Raw genomic sequence first — 17854 nt, 5'->3', positions numbered from 1 at the left:
TGAAAGTTAAACAATAGATCCAAAATGATACGAGTTAGTGGGTTTTCGCTAATGGTCAGTCGGTTTTGAGTGATAAATTGCGGACTTGACCCGATCGATTTGGTTGGCGAAACAACCTAAAACTGAATTGAACCAATCATTGAATACTCCTAATTTCAACTAAATTTATAGTCTAATCTCTAATAAATAGCAATAGTTGAATCTCCAGTAATTATTGAAAATTTATAGCAAACGTACACAATCATTGAAAATAAGTTTATAATGAAAATATATTAGATATATAATAAAAATACAATAATTACAAAAATATAATAAATACTAAAAATATACTAATTAGTCAATAAATATTGTAATCTTAAATAATAGTTTAATCTTTAATAAGTATTAATCTATCAATTATAAAAAAGTATATTTACTAAAAATAAATTTATAACAAAAATACAATAAATTAAAATTCAAAAGTTAAATAATAGTTGTTTAGTCTCCTATATTTATTGATAATTTTCTATTAATAACAAAAATAAAAATACGTTTATAAATAATTATTGAAAGCATATTTATAAAAACAATAAAATTACTAAAAATAAAATAAATATTAAATATAGTATATATAAATATATAGTGAATATATACTATTATTGTAAAATTATTACTAATAAATATAATTTTGTTGATAGTTATTTTCTATAATTATTAATTGAAATAAGTGAAATTAGTTATTTACAATATTATTCAGTTATTGAAATAATGTTGTTGTTTAAATTCTTAAAATATTAATTATTTATTGAATTTAATAATCCATAAAATTATAATTGTACTATTATTAATTTTGTAAAATATTAAATTATTATTAATATGAATATTATGAATTCTATTATAATTATTTTTATACTTTTTTGAATTTTTTTTGTAAGATGAATATTACATAATTTCGTTATTTTAACTATTTAAACTTTTGTCATGTTAAATATTTAAATAATATGTAAAATATTTAAAAAATTTCATTATTTGAATTTTGTTTATTTTAATGTTATACACAATATTAAATATTTTGTTATATTATTTAGCTATTTTTATTTTTTTTATTTAAGATATTTACTTATTAAAATATTTATTTAATCCTTTATTTTTGAATGTTAGTTTTTTATTATTTGAATAACATTTTAATTAAATAATTCGGAAAATTATAATTTATATGGTTACAACATATTTTCATGATGAATTTTGTAAAAATATTGAATTATTAATAATATGAATATTATTAAATCTATTAATTTTTTTTTGTGTTTTTAGTAAATATTTTAAATTTGTATATAATTTCTTATAACATTTAAATAGTTCTGAATTTTTTTAATTGAAAATTTCTTTAGATAGATATAGATAAATTGTGGGGGAAAGTATAAATAGGAATTGGAGATAGTTTAGGAGGAAGTGGGGGAAGTTGTGCCATTTGGCTAAATATTAGAAAAGCAAATCCCTCTTTTTATGATTGTTAAAAATATTTAAGCATATGTGATTTTCTTATTGGTTTAATGGGTAATTATGTGAAATTAAAAAATAAAAAATAAAAAAATAGAAAATTGGGAAGGGAAATTTGAAGTAAGGAGAGGGCTGCTGACATGGCAAGAACAATTTTAATATATATATAGATTTGACAAAGGAAGGGATAAATCGAACCAACTCAATCCCATTCTAAATTCACAAGAAGTTTTTAGGATAAGCATTCATATTAGAATAAGGGGTTTTCAAAGACTTGGGTTGGCATGGGGTTGAGGCTTACCTTTCCCGACCTAACCCGGCCCGATCTGCACCCTCTACCATGGTCATAGAAAAAGCGAGGAGTGAGGGGACAGGGAACCGCTACAAGGAGAAGTGGCAATGTCTTTCACGGTTTCGACCCAGTCTTCTCTATTGCCACTGCTGTCATCTTCATTTGATTCGGCCCAAGCGCAGAGACGTAAGGGTATAAGATCGGCTTCCCTTCATTCACTCTCTTCCATTTGCATAAATAACGGCAGTCTATCGTTCCACCGCACCACTTACTTTGATTGGAAATGTCACCGTTCAAGGGGCATAGTTCGTCTAGTGGCAGGCTCCGGAGCGACACCTCTGATTGTTGAATCGTCGAAGAAGCAGACCGAGCTCCCACTAGACACTAGCGGCGGAGAGGGTTTTGGTGGCAACAGTGGCGGCGGCGGCGGCGGCGGCGGCGGAGACGACGGTAACAACAATCATAGAGAAGGTAATAATAATAATAATAACGACGGCGAAGGAGGGTCCAATAAAGACGACAGCAAGAAGAAGATGGCATTTTTGATGTCACAGAAGCTGACGCTCGGTTATGCTGCTCTTATCGGAGGTAATCTTTACTAAATTCCCTCTCCTACCAGGAATGGATGAATGCATATGTGTTGCCCAGACAGAGGTGATTGTCTGTCTACAGGAATAATTGAGGTGAACTTAGAGGGCCTTTACAAGAAATCAAATTGGTGCCCCACAAGCACCACACAGCACCTCCCACCCGTGTATTGGGAACATCTCCCCATGATAAGTACGGGAGTGTTCCCAATGCACGCTGAGATGTGTATGTGGGGGGCCGCACCAATCTGATCTCCCTTTACAATTAATTACTAGTCGAAATTTTGTAAAACTAGTGCTCCATGGAAAAGTTGAACATTGTTGAAAGTTTGACGCTCAATTAATTGAAAAAGCATACAGATATGGGAAATTATTTTGTCACTCTAAACCACTGTGACGTTAGAACACGAGCAGTAGCTTGTTTATGATGATTGTAAATATAAAAATTATTGATAGAAAATTGTAAATATAATAATGCATCGACACATCAAAACTCAAAAGCAGTAGTGCTGTCGTGATAGATTGTTTCGTTGCTCAAGCAGAGTATTAGTAACTTTGGCAGTGGTTGGCATTTTTACAATGTAGTCAAGAAGACAAGATCCAATTACGGCTTTTAAAGTCCGACTCTGATATAATGGTTGTATTGGGCTTACCGACTTATCCAAGCCCATGTAGAGTGTCTTTACAGCCACTAGTGGAAATTATGCAAAACTGGTTTCCATTTATAGAATTATCTGTCACTGGAAAATTGATGTTTCAGGTAACATCAGAAGAAACATGGTTGCACATTTTCAAATTGTTATGTTGCTATAGACTACCGTATATGTGAGAGCAGAAGGGATGCGGCTGGGTTGCTAGAAGAATAGGGTGTAAAAGATATATGGCATTTTTATATATAAAATCTTATTTATTTGATATGCAAGCTATGAGTGACCATTCCAAAATTTAATTATTTTAATGTTAACTTGTTTATTCTTTTCTACAAATATAAGATAGAGGAGCATTATGTCGTGATTAATGTTTTGTATAAAAATTTAGAATGGCCTTATGCAGGACTTTTGTGATTCAACACTGTTGTGAGGATTATTTAATTGTTATTTTATAGTTGCTGTTAGTGGGTTGTCAGCTTAAGATGTTGTCAGTCAGTTAGTTTCTTTCTTTCTTATTAGTTTGTTTCTAGGGAGTGCCACCGGGGGCATACTTGTAATCTCCCATTCCTTTTATATTAAGTTAATATAAATAACTAACTGGTGGCAGCCAGAAGTAGTTGTTTTTTTTGTCTCTCAATCATATCTTCCTCTTCTTCTCTTTCTCTCTCTCTCGTCTCTCTCTCTCCATGAATGATTACATGGTATCAGAGCAAGGTTCTAGGCTATAAAAAAAATCGTTTTCTCTCATTTGAACCTGCTTCGTCCTCTTTTCTTCTTTGATTTCTTGGACGTGGAAGACAGAGAAACCCTAGCAGACTACTTGCGGCTTTTCCTTCAGGTTCTTCCTTGGTCGTAATATCAAGGAGACCCTAGTAGAAGAAGGGCGATGCAGAAAAAGACTCCCTTTCTTATCTATTCGATGCTGTGAAGTTAGTTTTTGGTTGGCACCTTCGTATCGGTGCTGGACAGGGTATGTGTTCTTTTTTTTTATGGCCAATGGTGTGAAGGCCTTATTTCTTGGTTTTATTATCTTTGTTTGGATGCTGGATTGTTAGATTGCATGGGCTGTAGTCGGACTGCTAGTATACTATTCTAACAACTAGTGTTGGACTGATTACTGGGTTGTTTTAATGGCTGAACCATCATTGAGTTGATTTCAGCAGTTTTTTTGTTTTTTTTTTTTCCACATTCCAGAAGTACATTCCTTGAGGGTTGGTATTCTGATTGTGGCTATTGTGTAGTTGTGTGGGATTTGGTCTGATTCAGCAGTACTCTATGGCAAACTATGATTCAACTTCATCGGGGGTTACACCGACCCACAACATTAGCTGGTATGGGAAGTGAAAACATGATGTTTCCCATGCCCATTACCCCTTTAAATGGTCTAAACTACCTGGAGTGGGCTAAAAGTGTAAAACTTTATGTAACGGCAAGGGGAAAAGCTGGTTACATAAATGGAAGGGTGAAAAAACCCAAGAGTGAGATAGTTGAACATGATAGGTGGGACCAAGAAAACAGTATGGTGATGTCTTGGCTCCTTTCAGCCATGGAACCTGATGTGAAGAAGAACTTTATGTGAGCAGACACCGCTAGTGAGATTTGGGAACAGGCTAAAACTACCTATTCTGAGCAAAGGCATTATGCCAAGGCAGTTGCAAGCTGAATCCTCAACCTGTAAACAGGGAAATCGTAGTTTGTCTTCCTATTATTCAGCCTTTACTTCTGTATGGAAAGAATTGGATCATTATCTGGCTATAGAGTGGAAACATGATGACGATGCTAAGGCCTATAGGAAGCTGGTTTCTCAGTAGCGTGTGTTTGCCTTCTTGTTGGGACTAAGCCTATGAACCCTTGAGAGTTCAGATCTTAGGAAACAAAGAGTTGCCGTTGGTTCACGAGGTATATGCCCTTGTTCAATCGGAACAAAGTAGGCGGATTTTGATGGTTACAACCGAGGGGGAGCAACAAGTTGCTTTGGCTGCAATGAGTAATAACAACATGGGGAAGAAAAGTGACACCAAGAAGGCTGATGATAAAGACAAGTTGTTTTGTACCCACTGTCGGCGCTCACAGCTGTGGCAACCCAAGATACTCAGGTTGCCGGTACTACCCGGGACCACCTTACTAATTCTGACCCTAAGGAAGATATAATGAATTCCTTCAGAGACCACTTGGAGTCATATGGTAGGGCTTTGCGCCAGATGGATAGTTCAGTCACTGGTACTCCTTCTACTTCATTTGCATCTACATCAGGTAATGCGGCTTCTGCATTCCATGTCGCTACTACCACTGGTTCCCCTTGGATTATTGACTCAGGGGCATCTAACCACATGACCGGTAAGCCGAACTTGTTTCAGACTTATAGTCTTTTGTTAGGAAGGGATAAAGTGAGACTTGCAGATGGATCATTCTCCTCCATTGCAGGCCAAGGATCAATATCTCTTTCCCATGGCCTTAACCTGAATTGTGTATTGCATGTCCCTCAACTTCCTATAAATTTGCTTTCAATTAGTAGTATCACAAGCTCTTTAAACTGTAGTGTAACATTTTTTCTTGGTTCATGTGTTTTTTCAGGATCTAATTTCTGGGAGGACGATTGGTAGAGGGAGCCTAGTGGATGGTCTCTACATTCTCGACAACAAAGCTGGTCTCTCGGTGTCATCCTCAGAGTCACATAGTCAATCAAATAAGAGTCAAATTTTTTTTGTGGCATAGTCGGTTAGGCCATGTTTCTTTTGAAATAGTAAAGTCTTTGTTTCCGGTTTTATTTAAGTCATGTTCAATGTCAGATTTCCAGTGTCAAATGTGTCAGTTGAGCAAACAATGTAGAACAACTTTTAACTCAAATAATAAAAGATCAAGTGTTCCTTTTCATGTTGTGTATTCTGATGTATGGGGGCCTACTATTATAATCTCTGAGGGCGGATATAAGTACTTTATCACATTGATCGATGACTACTCTCGCTATTCATGGGTATTCCCTATGCATAGTAGAGACGAAGTTCTAAATATTGTGAAAGACTTACAAAGGATGGTATTTACGCAATTCCATGTTGAAATACAGATCTTCCAATCCGACAATGCAAAAGATTATTTCCATAGTGAGCTCAATGAGTTCTTTGCCTCCCACGGATCTATTCATAGGAGCTCATGCGCAAGAACACCACAACAAAATGGTGTTGCAGAAAGAAAAATAGACACCTCCTTGAGGTAGCTCGCGGGATGATGTTACACATGAATGTTCCAAAAAGGTTTTGGATGGATGCTATACTTGCAGCTGCTTATGTCATCAATCGCATGCCCTCTAGAGTGTTGAACTACATGGCCCCTCATCAGTTGCTGTTCCCTCAGTCCCCTTTATTTTCCATTCCCATGAGAGTTTTTGGTTGTCGTGCCTTTGTCCATGATTTGTCTTCATCTCGAGGTAAGTTAGACCCTCGGTTCATTCCTTGTATCTTTCTGGGGTATCCCTTCTCTCAAAAAGGGTATCGGTGCTTTGGTCCCGTTAGTCATAAGTTTTTTGTGTTTATGAATGTGTCATTCTTTGAGTCTGAACCATTCTTTCCTGCTTCTCCTCAGGGGGAGAGTAGTAGTGTGGAAGAGGAGAAACAGGTTCAGGTCCGCCAAGTCTCTCTTCCTTCTATTTCGGACCTTGCTCCCTTTCGTGTCTTCCAACGTACACGCCGTAGAGATCAGCAATGTGATAGAGATGTGGAACAGCCAAACATTGAGCAACCGACACTGTTAGCCTCCAGGAGGTTAGTCCAATCCCAGTTGAACCTTCTGATACCCCTACTCCTACTGTGGATGACCTTGACATTCCTATTGCTCAAAGAAAGGGAGTCAGGTCATGCACTACCAAACACCACATTACCTAGTATGTCTCCTATGATCACATTTCTCCCTCATACCGAACCTTTCTATCCGCAGTTGGTTGCATCCCTGTTCCCAGAAATGTTGCAGAAGCCTTAAAATGCCCCGAATGGACATATGCCATGAAGGAGGAGATTAATGCTCTTCATAAAAATCAAACTTGGGAATTGGTGGATCTTTAAAGGGGGAAAGACCCCGTGGGGTGTAAGTGGGTGTTTACAGTTAAACACAAGGCAGATGGGACAGTTGAAAGGTACAAAGCAAGATTAGTAGCCAAAGGGTACACTCAAGTGTACGGGGTTGACTATGATGAGACTTTTGCTCCGATAGCTAAGATGAAAGCAATTAGGGTTCTCCTGTCATTAGCTGCTAACTTGGGAATTGCATCAACGGTGACCTAGAGGAGGGAGTATACATGGTTCAACCCCCTGGATTCTGTGCCAAGGGAAGTGAAAATAAGGTGTGCAAGCTGAGAAAGTCTCTTTGTGGTTTAAAACAATCTCCCAGAGCTTGGTTCAGTAAGTTTCACATGGTAGTTCAGCAGGTAGGCTTCAAACAATGTCAGTCTGATCATACACTCTTTGTGAAGAGATGTTAGGAACAAGTTGCTGTATTGATAGTGTATGTGGATGATATCATCATTACAGGAAATTGGAGTTCAGAAATACAAAAATTGAAACAATTCCTTGCATCTAAATTTGAAGTGAAAGATTTAGGTCCCCTGAAGTATTTCCTTGGAATTGAAGTTGCCCGCTCAGAAAGGGGTATCTTCATTTCTCAAAGGAAATACACCATTGATCTATTACAAGACACAGGAAAATTAGGTGCAAGGCCAGCAGATACTCCCATGGATGTTGATCACAAGTTGGGTGACTGTGATGGTGAACCTCTGAAAGATGTGAAACAGTTCTAAAGGTTAGTGGGAAAGCCGATTTATTTGTCCATGACCCGTCCAGACATTGCCTATTCAGTTGGGGTTCTAAGCCAATTCATGCACTCTCCTAAGAAACCACACATGGAGGCAGCAGAAAGAGTTTTTAGATACTTAAAAAAGTATCCCAGAACATGTCTATTATTTAGTAAACATAATCACCTAAAGGTGGAAGTCTTTACAGATGCTGATTGGGCATGTGCTGTGGATGATAGAAAGTCCACGAGTGGGTATTACACATTTGTGGGAGGAAACTTAGTGACCTGGAAAAGCAAGAAACAAAGTGTAGTAGCAAGGTCAAGTGCTGAAGCTGAATATAGAGCTATGGCACATGGGGTGGCTGAAGTCCTTTGGCTAAAAAATCTTCTAGGGGAGCTTGGAGTTGTTCATAATCCTATGTCTCTTTACTGTGGCAACAAGGCAGCCATAAACATCACCAACAACCCTGTCCTACATGAGAGGACCAAGCACATTGAGGTGGACAAATACTTCATAAGGGAAAAATTGGAAAAAAGGGAAATTTGCATCCCTTATGTCAACTCCAAGGAACAATCGCTGATGTCCTCACAAAAGGGCTTCCATATTCGCGACACAATGAGTTATGTGACAAGCTGGGCATGATAGATATATTCAGCCCAACTTGAGGGGGAGTGTTGTGAGGATTATTTAATTGTTATTTTATAGTTGCTGTTAGTGGGTTGTCAGCTTAAGATGCTGTCAGTCGGTTAGTTTCTTTTTTTCTTATTAGTTTGTTTCTAGGGAGTGTCACCAGGGGCATACTTGTAATCTCCTATTCCTTTTATATTAAGTTAATATAAATAACTAAACTGGCGGCAGCTAGAAGTAGTTGTTTTTTTTGTCTCCCAATCATATCTTCCTCTTCTTCTCTTTCTCTCTCTCCATGAATGATTACAAACACCATTCTTGAAACTAATCTTAGGTTGTAGGTGTGCAGAACAGAATATAAATATCAAATAAGAAGAAAAAGAGAAGGGGAGATGTAAGGGTGAGGGCAATCACACCAAATTCTATAGAGAACTTTTCTTTGTTCATCAACCAAAAGCTGTTATCCAAATGTGCCTTACAAGCTTAACAAGAAAGAACATTGTCAAGGCTCTCTTCTAGGCGACTAGGCGCCCGCCTAGGCGACTAAGCACTCGCCTAGGCAACAAAAATGACAAGGCGGGCACCTTTTATAATATCATTTATATTGCTGTATCTTATTAATGTATGTGTTAGTACATATTATTTTATGCTATATATATCAATTATACTTCGTTTTAATGTTTTACTATTGAAACTTAAAAGATCAAAGGGTTTTGAGAAGAGAAAAAGAAAGAAAAGAAAGGGGAAAGAAAGAATAGAATAATAAAGTTCTTTTTTTCTATTCTCTCTCTAATTAAATAAAACAGAAATTCCATCCTTGTTTTTTTTTCTATTTTACTTTACATCTTGAATATTTATCATATAAAGTTAATAACCTTCTTTAGCTGCTAATTAATATGAATTTGCTCTATTAAATACTTATTATAGTACTATTATTTTTGAAAATAATGAAATTAATATATGTAAAAGATTTTTATCTTTTAGGTGTGATGATTTGCCACATTTTTAGAGGAAATTTAATGTTCTCAATAAAGAGAATTGCTATTTTTTCTATTAACATACATGCTGAATGGTATATATAAAACTAGGAAACTAGCCAAAAGTCAGTTTTTTATATTATAAATTTTTTTTCGCTTAGGCGACCCAGTCGCCTAAAATTGCCTAAACGCCTTGAAAACTATGGAAAGAAGCTAAGGTAGAAAATTGCTCCCACCCCCAAAGGATTATAACACAACCCCAAAAAGATTATCCCTAAGGGTTCCATGCTTTGCTCCACAAGCCAGTGGCCACTTACAGAAAAGAAGCTAGATTAAACTAAAAACGATAACTTTCATTGAACTTTAGATTAAGGAATACAATTGTCAATTGCCCATGACGAGTGTTAACCCCTTAGTTTATCTCAAGGATTATAAAATAACCCCCAAAAGATTATCCCTAAGGGTTCCATGCTTTACCAAAGTATTAGATAAACTATTGGCTAATCTCTTGGACCATTTGAAAATTGCCCCTGCTACCCTTTCTAAGTATAAATTTCCCTTACTTTCTGTCTATATGTCCAAACCCCAAGCTTTTTGTCTGTAACCATCCTATTAGTAACTCAGACCCTCCTTCAACCTCAAAATTGTGCAGTCCCCATTGCTTAGCCAACCCAAACCTTAGCTCTTAGTTAGTTACCAACACCTATTTGTCCAGAATATAGTGCGATCAGTCTACCCTCCCCATCTCTTAATGCTCCTCCAACTCCAGAGGGACCTGGGTTACCCAATGAACATTCATCAAATTTGAACTTCACTATTTGTTGTGCTGAAGGGACCCATTGCTCCTAAATCACATTCTTTATTATTGAAGAATTTTCTACTACAGACCAACCTCTAAGAATGTCCTCAATTGTGTAGTCATTTAATAACTCAATCAATTCCAACCAACCAAATTTTTTATTACCAAAATAAAATTTCAACCCATGTATGAGCTTAATATTTATGCTGTTAATTACTTGCTTCTTGGATCTTTCAATCCCTTGAAAAATTCTATTATTTCCTTTCCTTCCAAATTGACCAGAGGATAGCTGTTTTTGTGGCTTTCTACGTTACTCTTCCCCTTTTCTTTGGTAGTCTAAAAATACTTGGGTAAAAAAGGCCTATCACAAGGGAAACTACTACGCTAAGAGAAACCTCTCCAGTGAAAAGAGCAACAATGGAGTTCGTGCAGGCAGGTCAGTGGAGAAGATCCTTGAAGATAGAAGCAAAAAATCTCATGTTCGAAGAGATGAGAATCAAGGGGAAGGTAAGCCTGAAGGTAAGGGAAGCGAAAAAGGGTACAGTTTTGCTGGAAGGATTAGAAGTGATCGAGTGGCTAAGAGAAGTTCATAGCTGGAGCCTGTTCAAAAGGTAAGCAGATAAACTGGCAGGACTTTACATTAGAAGGGAGAAGATATGTTGTTGAATGTAAGAGGAATAGAAAAGGTTTCTTCATAGCTTTGGCTGAATTTTTTGGTAAGGGACGAAGGCAACTGGTGTGTCTACCAGCAGGAAAACAGAACCAAGGTTGGGGGGAAGTTGACTGGTTGCTCAAAGAGTTCTTAGTCCAAAGAGTAGCAAATGATAAAAAAGCCTCCATAAGGGAGGAGAAGGCATATCTCAGCAACAGCAGGGTAGAACAAGGGCCAATGGTCATGGCAAAAACAAAAGGCCAATGCAGAATGGTGGGAGGTCTAGAGAGCGAGGAGTGGGATAGTAAGTTTGTGATACAAGCCAAGGAAAAGGTTAATGATTGGAGGAGGGTAGCTGATTTACTGGCAACCAGGTTGAAGCTGAAGAGTGTCTTCATAGTAACCCCCTTTGATAGCTGTAAAGCCATCCTAGATCCATTAGAGAATGATCTGGAAATATCAGCCATCAATGTTCAGGCTGATTTCGGATAATTCACAGTCTTTAAATTGAATCCAACATCCAACTCCAAGGATTTTTTTGTTGAAGATGGTGTGGTGGTGCGTGTAATAGGCTTGCCATTTCATCTATGGAAACAAGAAATAGCAGTGTCTATAGCTGTATTGTGTGGAGGAATCTTGAAAGGAGCTTTCTGGGGTGATCTTTACTCAGTAGCAATCCTCTTAAGTGGTGTGAAGCCAGAAGACATTCCACGAAAGATAGAGGTACGAACAGAGGGGAGCTTTGTCTCTGTGTGGTTAGCTTCCTCCATTGAAGCAGGGCTGTGGAAGGAGGCTCGTATGGTAGGAGGGGAGAAGGACGAAGAAGAAGCACTACGTGGACCTGTGAGACTGGGTAATTCAAATGGGAAGGAATGTTTCACTAAAAAGGGCCAACAAGTTCTGGGAAGCCAAAAAGTTTTGGCGCAGTTGGAAGGTCAAACCTGGAGAAAGCAAGATAAGGATATGACAAATGGCAGATCCTTTGCGCAGGTGGTGTCAGGGGAAACAGACAAAAATTTACCATTGGCGAAAGGGAGAGGGCTGAACAAGCAACCTCAGACAGGGAAGGTTGCTGGCTCGACCAATAAAATAGGGGGGCGTGACTTTTTAAGAGGTCACGTGGGACGAAAAGAATTAGAAAATGGGCCCAATCGAGTGGATCCCTTTTGTGGTGGGCCGGAGAAGGCAACTCAAGTAAAGGTCTTAAAGTTGGGTTCCTATAATCTTGAGCCCAAGGCCCATTACAAGACAGTTGGGCCGAGGGACACTTTAAGTAAGCACGTGACTGGGAGGAGGGATGAGCTGATAGACGAGACTAAGCGTCTATCTTCTTCTACCCCGACTCCCTCCTTTCGATCGAACAGATCAGGCGCAAAATCTCAAGACTCTCAGTCTCGAGGCTCTCTACAGTGGGTTCCATCCAACTTGGCGAACCGTCTTTCACCAGATAGGCGCAACCCGAGATACATGAAGCCTAGTGATTTGAATAGAATAGGGTCTGAAGATTGGTTGTGTGAACAAAACAGTAGTGACGATTCTGATAGAGACGAAACATTAAGTTTGGGAAGTCTGTCTCCGAAAAGCAACAATGAGTTACTTGAAATAGAAAGTTTGCATACAGAGCTGTTGTTTTTAGAGGAAGAGACTAAAGAGGTAGGTGGCGGGAAGACTAGAAATGGTGAAGAAAATGGTTCTAAAGTTGTGAAAACTCCTCCTCCCTTCGTCGAGGGAGCTGACCCTGAGTCTAATGAATTACAGGATGTTGGTGGAGAGGGACAAGAATCGGCCGTGAGGATGGATGTGGGTATTCCAGTGTCGGAAACACAGAGAAAGGTTTTCCAAGTGGGTAGGTCGTCAGGAAGTGATTCTTTCACTATGTCTACTTCACAACCTTGTCCAAAAAAGGGAAAGGCCTTAAACCATTTGCCGCCTGTCAGCACTTCAATTCCAGTGTTTCTAGTCCTACCCCCGTCCTACCAGGTATGGGTGTCAATTCTTTTATAGGTACTGACTTGTTTGCTATGCCTGTAACAGATATCCCAGCTTCCCATTCAGGAGGTTCTGATGCAAGAGAGAGGGTGATAGTGGAAGAAGGAGAGAGGGTGTTGGAAGGAAGTAGTAAGGGGGATGCGAACAGAATTTGGGAGATGATTTGTACAATGATGGAGGAAAAAAAAAGGAAGGACTCTTAGAAAGATGCTGTAACTAAAATAAGTGTGAGCAGGGTCAAATTCTTCCTTAGACATTGGCTGGAAAGGATGGAGAAAAGAAAAAGGATGATTGTTATATTAGGAAAGGGGGGGGGGGGAGGAACAAATAAGAAAAAAAGATCTGAAGTGGAAAGGCTAATTTCAGACATTGAGGGGTTTTTAGAATTCAGTGGTAGAGGGGATAGGAGGAAGGGCCTAAAATGAGGAAACTATGGCCTTTTCATGGGTTTTTTGCTATGTTGTTTCGATGAAAATTATTAGCTGGGGTTAGGGAGTGCAAGAAAGAGAAGGGTGATCAAAGACCTACTCCGGAGGGAAAAACCCGATATTGTGCTGTTACAAGAATTCAAATTGATGGAATTAGATGGGAGATGGGTGAGGAGTTTTTGGAGATCTAGAGGTTTAGGTTGGAGCTTGTCTCCTTCTTGGGAAGCCTCGGGGGGGATTGTAACACTGTGGAGGGAGGATGTGGTGGAAGTAGTGGAAGAATTGATAAGCAGATTCTCAGTTTCCATTAAGTGTAAGAAGGGTGATCAAAGACCTACTCCGGGGGGAAAAACCCGATATTGTGCTGTTACAAGAATCCAAATTGATGGAATTAGATGGGAGATGGGTGAGGAGTTTTTGGAGATCTAGAGGTTTAGGTTGGAGCTTGTCTCCTTCTTGGGGAGCCTCGGGGGGGATTGTTACACTGTGGAGGGAGGATGTGGTGGAAGTAGTGGAAGAATTGATAGGCAAATTCTCAGTTTCCATTAAGTGATAGAATGTAGAGAATGGGTGTGTATGGGTCTTAACCAATGTTTATGGCCCTAATTCCTATAGAGAAAGGAATGAGATGTGGGAGGAACTATATGCAATCAAGGGGCTATGGGATGATCCTTGGTGCCTGGGCGGGGATTTGAATGTCATTAGATTCTCTGATGAAACCGGTAATCCCTAACAAGTAATTTCAACAAGCATGAGGAAATTTAATGGTTTTATTGAAGAATGTGAATTGAAGGAAATACCTCTGCTGCAAGCCAGTTACACTTGGTCCAACCTCTAGGAAACCCCTTTGTGTTCGAAGCTGGACAGATTCTTATTTAACCTTGCCTGGGAGAATAGTTTGGAAAACTTGGTTGCTAGAGCGTTACCCAGGGTCACCTCTGATCACTGTCCTATCCAAATAGGTACCGAGTCATTTTCTATAGGACCCAAACCTTTTAGATTCGAAAATATGTGGCTCATCCATCCAGATTTTGTGAAAAAAGTGAAGGAATGGTGGGGTGAGGAGGAGAGGGGGGTAAGATGGAAGGGGATCAAGTTCCATAAGAAATTAAAATGGCTGAGAGCCTAAATAAAAGAGTGGAATAGAGATCAGTTTGGTAGAATTGAGGAGCAAAAACTGTGCCTAATGTCTCGCATAGAGAACTTGGATGTAAAGGAATCTCAAAATGGGCTGACCGAGGAGGACAGAGTGTTAAGGAGACAATTGAAAAAGGATTTGGAATAGGTGCTATTGAGGGAAGAAATCAGTTGGAGACAAAAATCTAGACACAAGTGGATTTTGGAAGGCGATGGGAACACTAGATTCTTCCATGATTTGGCAAATGGGAGACGAAGAAAGAATCTTGTGACCAAGTTAGAGATAGGAGAGGAGGTAATTACCAAACAGGATGACATAGCTAGAAAATTTGTGGACCACTTCAAATCGATTTATAGAAGACCTTTGAGTGAGAGAGTAGTCATGGAAAGGTTGGATTGGCCAAAAATTGAGGATGGTGTGGCAAGGTGGCTGGAAAGGGATTTCGAGGAAGAAGAGATTAAGAAAGCTGTTTTTCTAATGGATAGATCTAAGGCTCCGGGTCCAGATGGCTTTACGATGGCTTTTATCAAGACTGTTGGGAGGTGGTGAAAGAGGATTTAGTTGAAGTCTTTAAGGAATTTGCAGACAATCACCCTATAAGCCCTGGAATTAATGCCACCTTTTTGGCCCTAATACCTAAGAAGATTGATGCCAACCACCCAAAAGATTTTAGGCCTATTAGTTCGGTGACAAGCATCTATAAAATTTTGGCTAAAGTGCTCTCATTGAGGATCAAAATAGTCCTCCCTTCTATCATTAGTGAAACACAGGGGGCTTTCATTCAAGGGCGACAAATAATAGATCAGATCTTAATTGCGAATGAGTGTGTGAAGGAAATGAAAAGGTCTAGTAAGAGAGGAGGATTCATTTGTAAATTGGATCTTGAAAAGGCCTATGATTTGGTGGACTGGAAGTTTCTATTAGAGGTTATGCAAAACTGTGGGTTTGGGGACAAGTGGTGTAATTGGATCTTTGGGTGTATTAGTACTTGTCACTATTCTATTATGGTAAATGGTATGGTGAGGGACTTTTTTCCAGCTTGCAGGGGTGTCAGGCAAGCGGATTCATTCTCACCCTTCCTTTTTACCTTAGTAGCTGATGTGATTAGTAGGATCATTACTAAGGCTGACAGCGAAGATGCCATTAGGGGTTGGAGAATAGGGAGAGACCAAGTTCCCGTCACTCACCTTCAGTTTGCAGATGACCTAATGATCTTTTGTGAAGGAGGTCTTAGCGAAAAGGTAGCAAACCTAAAGGAGCTAATAAAAGGTTTTGAACGTATCTCTAACTTGAGAATAAATCTGGAAAAGAGTTGTATAACGGGTATAAATTTGGAGGTAGGGGAGGTCGAGGCTATTGCGGAGTGTCTTGAGTGTTCCACTTCTGTTTGTCCTATGTCATATTTAGGGCTTCCTTTAGGGGCAAATCCTAGGGAGAGTAGATTTTTGACCCCAGTGATAGAAAAGTTTGAGAAGAGATCAGCCTCATGGAAGAGGAGTTATATCTCTTTAGGAGGGAGAATTACCCTAATAAGAGCTACCTTGGCTAACTTACCTACCTATTCTTTGTCTGTTTTTAGGATACCAGTTAGGGAAGCTAGGAAACTGGAGAAGTTGATGAGAGATTTCTTATGGGAGCCGGGACAAGAAAAAAAGGATCACTTGGTTAATTGGGAAATTGTGTGCAGAAGTAATGAAGAGGGGGGTTTGGGACTTGGGAGGGTAACTAGAAAAAATCAAACCCTGTTAGGGAAATGGTTAAGGCGATGGCCTTTGGAAAGAGAGAGATTGTGGCATGAGGTGGTGGGAAGCATTCATGGGAGGTCATAGAATGGATGGAATGCTGGTGTATCGAGGCAAGCTAACCTAGCAGCACCTTGGAAGGCTATTCACAACACCTTTCCTCAATTCCTCAATTTTATCAGGTATGAAGTTTGTTTTGGCAACTCTGTCCTTTTTTGGGAGGATATTTGGGTCGGAGACACACCGTTAAAGGATTTGTTCCCTTCGCTTTTTTCTATTTCTTTGTACAAAAAAGAGGTGGTCTCAAAATTTGTCTCACCTTTGGGAACACCCTTAGATCCTACTTGGGATTTTGGGTTTCGTAGAGGTTTTAGGGATGCTGAAATTGATTCTCTTTCTGCTTTGCTTGGTTGTGTTAATCTGGTTTCTTTGGATCCCTCCAAGCCAGATAAGAGGGTTTGGACTCCTAGACCCAATGGAACCTTCACTTGTGCTTCTTTCTTCTAGTCCATCTCTCAACTTTCTACTCACCAACCCTTTCCGTCAAAAGAAATTTGGTGTAGGCCAGTTCCCCCAAAAATTATGGCATTTTGTTGGGAAGTATTCCATGGGAAAGTTATCACTTTAGATAACCTACAAAAGAGAAGACGTTTCCTCTGTATTTCTCCTAATTGGTGTATCCTCTATAGAGCTCACGGTGAGGATTGTTACCATTTATTAATATCTTGTCTCTTTTCTGCAAACCTTTGGGCTTGGCTACTTTCGTTGTTTGGGGGTAGTTGGAGTTTACCAGCATAAGTTCACATGCTCTTCAACCATTCTACCTTTTATTGGCCTACAAAAATAAGGAGAATTTTGTGGAGATGTGCTCGTGCTGCTTTGATTTCGACTCTTTGAGAAGAAAGAAATCTTAGAATTTTTCAAGAAAAGGAAAAGAGTAGCCAGGATTTGAAAGACTGTGTGTTAAATAGGGCAATACATTGGCTGAAAACCTTGGAAATCTTTCATCAACTCTCCTTTTGTGACCTCTGGAGAAATTGGTCAGCAGTAGCGAGGTGTTCATCTCTAAAGGACAAATCAATTACAAGTTGGTCTCCTCCATCCGAAGGCTCACTAAAGTTGAACTTTGATGGAAGTAGCATGGGTAATCCAGGTTTATCCGGAATGGGGGGTGCTTTGAGAAATGCGAAGGGAGAGATTTTGTTGCTTTACTTAGGTTCCTTGGGATTTGGGAACTCCATCAGGGCAGAACTCTTAGCTGCTGTACAAGGGGTGCAATTTGCAAACCAGCTGGGGGTACAACAACTAATAATTGAGGGGGACTCCAAAGTGGTGGTGGGTTGGTTGAAAAATTCTGAAGAGGCTATGTGGCGATAGAAGAATGAAATGAAGAAATTTAGTTGGTTGACAAGGAATATGTTGGTCACTGTACAGTGGGTGGGGAGATCAGCAAATACTTTGTCAGATATGTTAGCTAAGCAAGGGGTAAATAGGGAAAAATTATTTTGGGCTCAGTTGTGATTCTTGTTTTTCTTTCCTAGTTTACTTGTATGTTTCAAGGAGGGGCTGCAGCTCGCGCCTCTCGCTGGGATGATGTATGAACTCACTCTAAATTTGTTTCTGAATCAATAAATTTATTATTATTCATCAAAAAAAAAGGCCTATCACATTTGAAGGAGGGGTCCACCTGCAACCAAAGAATGACAAGAAC

General features: G+C 39.1%; 1 protein-coding gene across 2 annotated transcripts in view; it reads left to right on the top strand.

Moving 5' to 3' along the window:
• The first annotated feature begins 1729 nt into the window (after positions 1-1729).
• LOC104589437 (uncharacterized) overlaps positions 1730-17854 on the top strand; it is a 58727-nt gene continuing 42602 nt past the window's right edge. Inside the window, exons 1-2 of one of the 2 annotated variants that reach the window (XM_088889740.1) lie at positions 2218-2359; positions 5583-12982. In XM_088889740.1, the coding sequence (XP_088745866.1) occupies positions 11645-12850 (1206 nt within the window). In that variant the 5' untranslated portion in view covers positions 2218-2359; positions 5583-11644 and the 3' untranslated portion in view covers positions 12851-12982. Of the gene's footprint in view, positions 2360-5582; positions 12983-17854 lie in introns of those variants that run through there. The other variant, XM_010247770.3, reaches the window with a different exon arrangement.

This window comes from Nelumbo nucifera, chromosome 6 (genome assembly GCF_055504915.1).
Source record: "Nelumbo nucifera cultivar China Antique chromosome 6, China Antique-T2T, whole genome shotgun sequence".
Lineage (NCBI taxonomy): Eukaryota > Viridiplantae > Streptophyta > Magnoliopsida > Proteales > Nelumbonaceae > Nelumbo > Nelumbo nucifera.
Note: the sequence above shows the minus strand (reverse complement) of the source record. Positions and strands in the feature narration are given on the sequence as shown.